An 11,459-nucleotide genomic window follows, 5' to 3' on the forward strand; every position below is an offset into this window, starting at 1 on the left:
ACACATATTCCCAGAATGTACCTCTCAAACATGCGATAAAGTATGTGGAGGGCCCATTTTTTGCATTTCCACCACGGCAAGTCGGGTCTTTCGTCCTCGTCTGGTTGAAGTGCTGCAGGGGGTACTGCTCTTTCTATTACCTATTTTATATTTAAAAAAAAAACATATATAGAAAATGACAAAAATACTCCTCAGCACTCCTTACCTGTCTACAAACCTCCATCCATTGTGCAAAAGTTTCCTTACTAATCAAGTCCAAAGGTAAAATATACTGTGTGAGGGCAAAGTAAATTTTCAACCCCTCCTTTTGCAGTAGCACAGACTGTTCTGAGGAATCCGGCAATAACCTAATCTAAAATTTTCCGATATTTTTTACATTAAAAAAAAAAAAAAAATTCACATGAAACCAACCTCTAGCTGATACAGCTGGGGCAACAACAAGTTCATGGCCTCATGCAGTGGGGCCCTTTCTTCAGCCTTTTTATACTCGAAATTCTTTACCAATTGATAAAGACTCAGGAGAGCCCCGTGCCATCCGCTCGGGTCAGGATTTGAAAGATAAACGCTTATCTAAAAGTTGATTAATCATTAAAAAAACGGGAGAAAACCTTCCCTATCGTCAGTACTTTATCGACAATTTGGGTCCACCTTCCAGGAAAATCATGTTTGACCATAATGTGTACGCAGGTGCACAGTTGCGTTCTAATTAAATCGGGAGCGTGCACCACCGCATCCACAATACTGTCCCTGATTAATGCCCGGTCTTGTTCGTGTAAAGCGAACGGCACCGGTTGACCATTTTCCGCTTCTCGGTCTTGCCAGTTGGATAAAACCAAGTTTTTCTAAATATTTTAGCATTATTCAAGCGGAACTACGGTGTTAGAGTGTCTTTGTGGTACTTACCAAATATATAGCACCTGCTTGCCGCACAGGCATATCACAATCAGTCATCATGATGACTTGTAAAAGGGCCGGAGCAAATCCGATTATCTTGTGAATCTACAAGGAAAAGGTTTATATTTTTCATTAATTTACCAAATATTGTCTAACAGAAAATTTCAAATAAAAAGACAACTGAAGAACAGGTAAATAAAAAAAATGTAAGTTATGTACTTTAGGTAAAAAATTCTAATAATTCAAAGACAACCAAAAGCCCAAGCTCCACAACTACAGAGTATACTGCAGGCAAAAGAAACGGTAATAAATTCTTAATCAATGCAGTAATTTTGTTTTTAATTGTAGTTATAGTACCACAGGTCAATATCATTATCGGTACACCCTATAGAATACATTGTAAAAAAGCATATAAATATTAGGTTTTCTTATGACAAAGAGTAGTTATTTTAAAAGTATTAACTGTATCATTAAAGTATATCATACACTTGTGAGAACACACCTTGAATATGCTTCTGTTATGTGGACACCACAGGCAAAAGTCAACATTTGGAAATCTTTCTGGATTTTTTTCCAACTCTTTTTGGGAAAAAAAATCATATGTATCCTTATATAATATCATATGGAAGAATGTTTAAGGATTTTGGAATGATCTCTTTACAAAAGCGGACATCACTTCAGAGTGTTATTTTTATGTATTTCATCAATAACTTGAAATTAACAAATGTACAGTTAATAAACAATTTTTGGTTCCTAAGATTAATTTATGAATACAATCTAAAAAGGCCTTTTATAATAATGTAACTGATTGCTCGCCATTTAGACATATATTGAACCAGTGTAATAAGATCCTACTTTGTCGCAGGCTAGACTTTTTTTTTAAAGCCATTAGGTGCTTATAGTTTAACTATCGTTGGTATTGTACCTTTTTTTTGTGAAAAATATTAAATCATATCTCAATATAAGGGATCATTTGCTGCTAAGTTTATTTATTTAATTAATTGGATCAATCTTATTTTCAAAAAAAATCATATAATATAGATAAATAATTAAACACTATTACTTTTGAATATGATTGATTGCATTGCATAGCTAGTCTATGATGAGAACAGCCTATAAAATTACAAGAGAAAAACATTGGAAGGTATCCTGCTTCGGAGATCAGAGCAAACCGCCTGCATCATTTATAAGTTTACATATAGAAATATGGCCTGTATTAATACATGCCTGATGTAAAGTTTTTATAAGTAAAACATTAAAAGCATCATCATACATGGATTCCTAAATGAAGTTTACAAAAAAAAAACTAATAAAGACTTCTTCTATAATAAGGAGACCAGATCATCGAACCATATTCGAACAATGAGACCCCCAATGACAAATATAACCTTTTACATTTTGCAACAGAACTGGAAGTTCCCTACAATTATGCAATGACATGGGAATTAAAATTTAGTTGTTCATCAAAATATAAACCCAGATCTTTAACAATGTCAGTATACCCAGAGTTAATAGAGGTCATGTTATATAAGGAGTCAAAAGATAGATATTTAGCAACCAATAAAAAATTTATATTACTGAAGCAAACTATGACACCCTTAATAAAAATAAGGAACAGTAATAGCAAACAAGTTAGTAGGTCTATTTTCTAAATAGAGTAAAAAGTAGCTCTAGTGTGGATAGGCGGAACACACAAGTTTAAACCTCTAGGAAAATGAGATGTGTCAATTTTATACTTTCATATTTTAAATTAAAAAAAGCTGGCTGCTTAGAACAGCACAATGCTTTAGAGATAAAAAATTAAATCTTTGTAGGAGTAACTTACAGCGATACTGCCTCGGAGGGTATATGTCATCAATTTTGAAGCATAAATATTTCAAAAACCTGCTCTGCACATATTTGAGTCTATTTATATGGACATTAAAGTTGGAAAAGCACACCATTGCTGCATAAAATAATTTTAATTTCATTAGGCTCCTATACAAGGTAATAATACTGCCCAACCTTTTAAATTCTTTTGTTGACCTAATTAGGAAAGTGAGAGTTTTCAAGGAAGATTTAACAAATTCATCAATTAATTTGTTAAATGTGAGTATATTGTCCTAAATCCCACATAGTGGTCATGTTGTAGAACCTTTACCTAACCTACAATTGTACATTATTTCATTGCATGTACTTGAGATTAACATACATTTGCACCTTTCAATATTCAGGAACACATACCTCATTAGTTTCTATGAGGTGATAAATTTTTAAGTCATCTCTAAATAAATGACACTCAGACTCAACAGTACTATCATTGACAAATAGATAAAAGATCAATGGAGCAAGATTGCTTGCCTGAGAGGCACCACTTATTTTTACCACATTTTTGGAAATAATAAGTGAATGAGAGTAAAGGGTTATGACGCTTTAAAGGCAGAAAATGAATTTGAATGGAAATCTTGATCTTCCCTCATTATTCTTCTTATGCATCTTTAACATTAATCCATTCTTCCATATAATTTGTAAAAGATATAAAAAAGCTCCTATGATGATTGCTGAATGAACTATAATCATTAATTTATCATCGGAAGATCAGTTATAAGGTGTGGATACATTGCTCCTTAAAGAAATAGGTCACTTATGCGTTTTTTAATTACTTCCTCAATATGCCTTATTAATTATAAAGTCATCAGTAGATGACAGGAATTTTAAAAATTGATGCCAGTGGTTCCTAAAAATATTCATCTCTTGTTATTTTTGTAATAACAATTCTAAACAATTTGATAAAGATATCATCAGTAGAAGGATCTATACAGATAACCCTTGATGAAAATCAGTTTTAAGGAGCGGATAAATTTCTCTTTTAATATATTTCAACTGCCTGGAAGAAATAAATAATTATATCTAATTACTCAACACGCATTATCTTTAATGGAGTCATGAGCATCATAAATAGGTGAAAGATCTTCTTTGAGTGAATGATTTCCTTTAACGATGGCATTATAAAAACTATTAATTTGATTCATTTGGCACCTAGACCATTACCATCAATATGAGTATTATCAGTAGATGAGAGGAATTTGATGCCAAATTAATTCTGTAACAATTTCATAAATTATCTGATGAAGATGTCATCAGTAGAAGGAGTCTTTGCCAATGAAAATCAGTTTTAAGTAGTGAATAAATTGCTCTTTCAATGTATTTCAACTGCCTGGAAGAAAAAAATTATTTTTCCTGAAAACCAAAGGTAATTTCACAAATTGGTTATTTGCTCCTATTCCTAATCTCTAATGTCTTTTTTCCTTTCGTTTTCTGATTGCCCTGCCCTGAATAAGCCAAAAAAGCAGAAACATGTGTCTTCAGATACCTTCTTTGTTCTACCAGATGTTGAATGATTTACTTTAATGATGACTGAATATGAGCATGATCAATAAAAAGAGTCTTCTACTGATAAATTACTGGTATCATTGAAAATTTCTATTACCCCATTTGCAGATCCATTGTGAATCTCTCAAAGGCCATTTAAATCCCTTCATGCTTCTTTGAAGTAGTTATTCATTCAGGAATTGTTTTTTAACTGAACGACTTGAAATGCATATAAAAAAAATTGACACGAAAACTTCTGGTACTGAACAAACGTCACAATTTCTCGATCCGATAAAACAATAACAATAAATAACATAATGATATAATAATAATGAATTCCAAAACAGTTCTCCGCGATGCCGCCGGTCATAAAGCGAAAGCATCACTACTAAAACACATTCTAGTGCAGATATTGGAAGTTCTCACTTTCTTTTATCACTTTTCATTTCGCTTTTTTTGTTGTTTATACTAATTGTTTATTGTTTTTAACGATTTTTACCTTGTGAATTATGACCTTCTTACATTCGGATCTGGTCAAGTGTGAAATGACTTCATATGGTGTGTGTGTGTGTGTGTGTGTGTATGGTATCTCCCAACCCATATGATTTGATGACTAAGACTTTGTATAGTATAAGCTTTAGATCAATTCTTTGAATCAATTTAAAAAAAATATTGTTAGCTTACTACATATTATAAGCATTATCTGAAATAAATGAACATGATAAGACCTTAATTTCAGCCTGGAATTCAGACTCAATTAAGTCAGTTTTATTCATACTTTAAGTGTTTATAAGAGAGAAAAAATAATTTAATTATGAAATGATTTACCCTTATTCATGGTTCAACTGCCTGGAAGAAATAAAAACAATTTCAATGATTAAATAATTTGAAAAGTTGCCCAGAATAAAAATTATCTGAAAAAACTAAAATGCCTAGAAATTTTTTTTTCCAAACTTATGACTAATTTTGAAATTTAACAAAAAAATTTTTACTGACTTCAAAGCTTCCCTGTTTTTCATTTCAAACCAAATGTTTCAAAACTTGTAAATTAAAGAATAACTGGATATCTGGAGATGGTCTGCAGATGGTCTCAGATGAGTGAATCCAATTGTCTCCTATGAGATTTCAGATTTTATTTCATATTTGTTGTATTTAAAGAGAAGCACTTTCGGGTCTGTTAATGACCAGTAGTTAAAAAGTGCCAATTGGTCAAATTTAGTTTACCTAATTTAGTAGAGGCATAGATATCTTATTACTAAAAAAGTATGACAAGAAATCTTCTAACTAATTTGCACATATAATTATTGAATTCCTGTTGAAGAAACTCCTTTATTATGCCCAAAGATTCCAAGGAAAAAAGCAGATAGTAATGTCATATAGGCTTAAAATAGATGTATTTTCAAATTTCAATGTTGCATTCAAAGTATTGATTTGTAGTTTAGATTCCTCCACAGGTCCCAAGGTTCTTGCAGGCTCTCAGGAATATTGAGACATACAGACTATTTTTGCATAATTTGTTTTCAATACCCTACTAATGTAAGGATATGGGAATACAGGCAATTTAATCAGAAGGTTAAAGATTACTTAATGCAAAAGGTTTTTATTCTATTGAGGACTACTTCCTGTACTGTATTGCAACGAATTTTATTAATAATGAATTTCCAATATATAATACTTTGGAAATATATATTTTTTAAAAATTATGTATTTAAATTGTGCAACATTTAATTTTATGATTGTCCACTGAGTATAAACATTTTTGTGTCTTAATACTAATAAATATTTGATTTGATTTATGGGTAATAAGAATCCTCATTCTATTTCCTTAAGTCCTATTGATATCAGAAGGGTCATTGATAATATTAAAGGAAGAAATTCAGAAATAAATTAATCACTTGTGGCACTAATGTAAGCATTAAATGTTCAGGTTGTTAAATTATCAGTTTACTAATTATACTGAAAACTTAGGATCCATATCAGGATCATGTGAATTATAAATGAAAATTCTCTTGGAATTCCTTGGATTAAATGTGATGATAAACAGTGGCAAGAGTCGGCGTTCTAATAATAGCACAAGCGTTTTTCCATGTAATTCGTTCATAAATTTAGCAAATGTGCTGTTAACCTCTACTAGACAAAATAAATTTGATAAGTCATGAAAAAAAAATGTTAAACTGTAAATGTTCTTATGACAATAGGATGATAGAGCGGCATTCTAGCTGCACATCAAACGATGCAGTATGGGGGGAATTAAGGAAAAAATGGGCCCCAAAATGCAAAAAGCACATGTTGAACCCGGAGCTGTAACAACTTACCTGATCCAGTTGGCTTTCGGCCTGTTGTCGCTGGTTGGGGTCGATGGTGGACCGCAACAAATCCGTCACCTTACGAATATCCATTTTGAGGGTTTTTCTCCTAAACCGCTTCGAATTTTTCCCTGTTTTTCTTTAATTTTACGATAATTTCACAAGAAGCTCCGGCTCGACCGCAATTTTTGACAGATTATCAAAAATGACGGATGACATTTGTAGTGACAAGCGCGGCACACTGAGATTTTTGAACTAATGGTTTGTTTATTCAGGTTACGCCGCGTTCACCGGTTTACAATTGGTTTGTATGAATCCGGTGGCGGCCATTTTTTGTTGACAAGCATGAATGGCGCGTTATTTAAAATTAACCAAATAAAAAAAAAATGTCACTTAAAAAAAAAAATAAACCGGTAAATTAGATCTTAATAACTGCGGTACGCAAATAATTTTTTTCGCCTTCCAACTACCTTAACAGCCATTTAAAGTCCAAACAGTATAATATGCCCTCGGTCTAGGAAATATACACATCGAAAATAATTTTTTCGCTAAACCTTAAATGATAAAAAATGTTTATGATTATAGACTTTCGCCTTCGTCGCGTAAATATCAATATTCGATCAATAGATTGGCGTGTGTGTGATTTTATACAAATTACCATAATTTATGATCTTATTAGTTTGAATAAAAAATTATCTGCACGTCCGTGTATCACGTTTGCATAAGTCGTAAAAACTTCTTGGTTTTTGTTTTTTTTCTGTCTGTTCAGTTATTTCTTGAAAATTGTAACTGTCGGTGGTCCAATGTATTATGTGATTTCGTAGACGTGTAAGTATTTTTAATATTTCATAGACCAAATACAAGCTTTAAAATTAATTAATTTTTTATAGTAATGTCTACACAGTTGAATATTCATTTTTTTGTTAAATAAATTAGTTCAAACTTACTTAAATAATTAAATATGTTATTGCATGTACAATTATATATAAGACCTAGTATGCTCTATAAAATTTCAGAAAATACCGACAAAATCGAATTATCCGCCTAATTTCAAATTCGAATATCCCGCCAAATTGTCCCAGTTCCGACTCTATTATTATCATTAAGGGCAAGGGCTTGCTTCTTAAAGCTTAACCACAACACTATTGAGACTTGAGGCAATACAAGGGTTGACGTGTCATATTTAAAAAAATAAGTAAAATTAGAAAGTAAATTCAAATTTGCCGCCCAATGACAAAATCAGCCTCCCGGAATTTGACACATGGTCCATACACTGTTGCCAAGCTGATCTTTTTTTATAAATTATAACTCTTTTAATTATACTTTTTATATTACTATATGTTTTATTATCTTAATATAGAAATCTATGATTTATTTTAGGCATTTTGATTTTTATTTAAATCAATATACATTCAAAATTCATATATGTCATAACGTTGCAAGCTTTAAGTCAAAACCCTAGGATGACCTGTATGGCGTTGCCAAACTGTTATTGAATTTATTTCTTGATGCATTAGTTTTTTATATGGTGCGCATATATGTATTTTTTTTTTAAATTGAATAGCAATATGGCAACGCCGTAGGTAAGTCACCCCTAATTGTTGACATATTCCCTGCAACGTTGCCACATATATTTAATTTGAATTTATAAGGATTTAAGAAGCAATCGAAATCCTTAAAATTGTAATTAAAACATTCAAAACTGAGATGTCATGTTTATAAGAAAACATCAGCGCGGCAACAGTGTATATCAATGTGTCAAATGCCAGGGAAACTGAGTTTGAAATTGGGCGGCAAATAAGAATTATTTGTTATAATACTAAATTATAAAACCTAATTCTTGCAATGTTGCAATTAAATTTACTTTATGAATTCCTTTTTCTTTTAAATATACCATAACCGTTGGATTGTCTGGATAGTTTTGTAGTTAAACTGTGAGGGGCAAGCGCGTATCCTTAACGAGATTTCAATTTGTAATTAGGCGGGAAATTCGAATTAATAAAACGCTTACCGTAATTTAGGAGGAAATATTCGATTTTTTCAGGTTTTTATGCAATTTTATACAGCATACCAGGCACCATTTTACCTGCCATCAATCATACATGCATTTATCATACCTACATTTAATTGTACAACATGCAAACAAATTTATTGTTATTTTCAAATTTATTTCTTTTTAGTACAAAACCTCATTTTTCGTACAATTTATACGGCATATTCAAGGAATTCCAATTGTATGTTACCTGTTTTAATTAACTTAACTACACTTAAGAGAGTATTAAAAAAAAAGAACCTTAAACGTAATAAATCAATTAATTTATAGTTTTTTTCCAATATTTAATTAGACTTCGACAACATATAATTTGTTGAAAACCATACGGCGTAATTAACCAAAACCGCAACAAAAAATCTCACACTATCGATCATTATTCAATTTCAACATTTGTGAATTACTTGTGATTCAACCGAGTGCATCAATACACATCTCCTTAAATTAAAATGTAAGTTGTCAAAATGGTCTTGAAACAACAATTATTATTGTGATAATGGTCAACCATCATCAAGGTCTATTCAAATCATTAGTTGAATCTTAATTTGTTGCTTATACATTAATTAACATTTATTGATTTATTATATTAAGAATTTTTTTTAAATGAACCATCCTGAATACCTTACCGCTCGCATATCTTTATGCCTCTATCTTTGCTTATTTGTCACCAGAGTTGTTAGTTTATAAACGCTCCATACGTGGCCGCCACCATATATAAATCAAATTTTTAGCGCCAAAATAATGGAAACGAAAAACTGGTTTTGGCTTTTATTTTGCTGCCTAGGCACCCTATGGACGTATAGACATTTTAAAAACTACTTTAGGGCCGTGGGGCTCGCCCTCAGATTGCCTGGACCGAAAGCGATACCGTTATTGGGAAACGTACTGCTCTTCCTTGAAAGGAAAAATAACGGTTAATACTTTAAAATTATTTTAGTAATGATATATAATTCTGGTTGTTTTAGTATTGATAGAGTGTGGAATTAAAGCGTCACAGCTCTATGGCTCCCTGATGCGGGGATGGATGTTCTGGGTGCCTGTTCTCGTAGTATACGAGCCTGAACACTTGAGGGTCATCTTGAGTAACACCAAAGTGTCGGACAAGAATTTTTTTTATAGGATTATGCATACTTTTATTGGGGACGGTCTGGTTACGAGCACAGGTGAATAAAAATTATTCCGTTGCGTCCTCACGAACTGTAAATGATAATTTAAGTTAAAATAATGTTTACGTATGGAAGCCTGCCATACTTAAGGGAGCCATGGAGCTCTTTTCTCATTTAAGTTAAGGGGGGGTATAGATTCATTGCGCAACGCAATCAATTGCTCTTTCCTGTGGCATTAATGGCTTTAACCATAACTTTTTAGGTGATAAGTGGAGGAAGCACAGAAAGCTCATTCAGCCATATTTCCACATAAACATTTTAGAGTCGTATTTTGATGATTTCTTACAAATTTCGGAGGAAGTATTGGGTGCCGAATTGCACGGTCGTAACGGCGTGAAGATTAGTAGGATCGTAAATGATTGTATCAATAAAATTCTACACAGTAAGTGCATATAGACTATTTGTTTACAATTTGTTATTTAATTGTTGTAGAAACTATACTGGGAGTTAATTTAAAGAGGGACTCAGAAAGCCCGTTTAGGAGGTAAATTGCTTTACTAACATGCGTATATTTGTTGGGAGGCTAATAATGATGTCTTTTCTAGAGGAGAGTTATTGCTACTGAAGAGACTTCTAAAACCTTGGCTCCTGGTAGATTTTATCTTCAAGCGCTCAAAAATGTCGCAAATGGAGGCCCAACAAAATGAAGATCTTCATTTATATGTTAAAAAGGTTCCCGCGATATAATCAACCACATACAATTGCGTACTTATATACTTATTTTTAGATATTAGATGAACGAAGGACTCTAACTAAACAGGCTAAGGTAAACAACACTTGTCTCCTCGATCGGCTTATCGAGCTGCTAGAAACAAGTGATTTTTCCGAAAAAGCTATTTTAGATGAAGCAGTGACGTTTATGCTAGCGGTAAATGAAAAACAAATGAGGTTTTTATCCGTTTTAATTCGGTTCTGTGTTTAAATTTCATCCAAATAGGGCCAAGATTCGGTAGGGACTGCCGTGGCTAGTTGCCTGTTCTATTTGGCCAAACACCAAGACATCCAAGAGAAAGTTTTTAAAGAAATTATCGATGTCGGGGCGGATAAGCGCCTCACTATAAACCAGCTGAACCAAATGCACTATTTAGAGCAGTGTATAAAAGAGACCATGAGGTTGATACCCAGTATACCACTGGTCTCTAGAGTGCTGACTGCTGATGTCGATTTAGGTCGGAAATTATGTTTTAAGCTAAAAATACTTGAGCAAATATAATTTTTTATAGGGTATTACACTGCACCCAAGGGCACAAACATCCTCATATCAATATTTACAGCGCATAGATTGCCGCACATCTTTCCCAAGCCGCTTGAATTCGACCCAGATCGATTTTCGCCTGAGAATTTGCCAAATATTCATCCGTACGGGTTTTTACCGTTTAGCTTAGGGCCCAGAAAGTGTATAGGTGAGATTCATTCAGGTGAGAGTTTTAAAAATTACCATTTTAAATTGTATTTTAGGTTATAAATTCGCTTACATCGAAATGAAAACCATAATATCAACGGTAATTAAGCGCTTCCATTTATCCCCGCCGCCCCAAAGAGAGGAATTAGATTTAAGTTATCGTGTAACTTTTAGAGCCAAGGGAGGAATTCTGCTCAATATTACGCCTAGACAAAAATAGTTTGTTTATGTGCCATAATAAATACTTTTTTTATCTAAGATATCGTTTATTATTCCGTTACGTAATATTA

The 11,459-nt window shown here is 32.5% G+C and overlaps 2 protein-coding genes across 4 annotated transcripts in view; one reads left to right on the top strand and one right to left on the bottom strand.

The window, feature by feature from the left end:
• LOC126735495 (importin-7) overlaps positions 1-6,761 on the bottom strand; it is a 30,935-nt gene extending 24,174 nt beyond the window's left edge. For both annotated transcript variants that reach the window (XM_050439503.1, XM_050439502.1), the window contains exons 1-6: positions 6,561-6,761; positions 904-999; positions 627-842; positions 412-570; positions 206-352; positions 22-140 (exon numbers count right to left, since the gene is read on the bottom strand). In XM_050439503.1, the coding sequence (XP_050295460.1) occupies positions 22-140; positions 206-352; positions 412-570; positions 627-842; positions 904-999; positions 6,561-6,644 (821 nt within the window). In that variant the 5' untranslated portion in view covers positions 6,645-6,761. The remainder of the gene's footprint in view (positions 1-21; positions 141-205; positions 353-411; positions 571-626; positions 843-903; positions 1,000-6,560) is intronic.
• Positions 6,762-7,219: 458 nt separating this feature from the next.
• LOC126735076 (probable cytochrome P450 4aa1) lies at positions 7,220-11,427 on the top strand. 2 transcript variants are annotated; one of them, XM_050438971.1, is made up of 10 exons: positions 7,220-7,379; positions 9,333-9,514; positions 9,567-9,764; positions 9,970-10,149; positions 10,200-10,251; positions 10,313-10,439; positions 10,495-10,635; positions 10,705-10,936; positions 10,991-11,170; positions 11,226-11,427. In XM_050438971.1, the coding sequence occupies exons 2-10, from the start codon at positions 9,343-9,345 to the stop codon at positions 11,387-11,389; spliced, it is 1,446 nt and encodes a 481-aa protein (XP_050294928.1). In that variant the 5' UTR covers positions 7,220-7,379; positions 9,333-9,342; the 3' UTR covers positions 11,390-11,427. The 2 variants fall into 2 exon arrangements, with proteins under 2 accessions (XP_050294928.1, XP_050294929.1); XM_050438972.1 differs by lacking the exon at positions 7,220-7,379 and adding an exon at positions 8,916-9,052.
• Positions 11,428-11,459: the final 32 nt, after the last annotated feature.

Source organism: Anthonomus grandis, chromosome 4, assembly GCF_022605725.1.
Source record: "Anthonomus grandis grandis chromosome 4, icAntGran1.3, whole genome shotgun sequence".
NCBI lineage: Eukaryota > Metazoa > Arthropoda > Insecta > Coleoptera > Curculionidae > Anthonomus > Anthonomus grandis.

What these genes read in the sequence shown, in the direction of transcription:
- LOC126735076 (XM_050438971.1), top strand. Translation starts at nt 9,343, where the DNA reads ATGGAAACGAAAAACTGGTTTTGGCTTTTATTTTGCTGCCTAGGCACC. An exon ending in CGGTCTGGTTACGAGCACAG is followed by an intron (nt 9,765 to 9,969) that starts GTGAATAAAAAT and finishes ATAACTTTTTAG; the next exon opens with GTGATAAGTGGAGGAAGCAC. An exon ending in GACTGCTGATGTCGATTTAG is followed by an intron (nt 10,937 to 10,990) that starts GTCGGAAATTAT and finishes AATTTTTTATAG; the next exon opens with GGTATTACACTGCACCCAAG.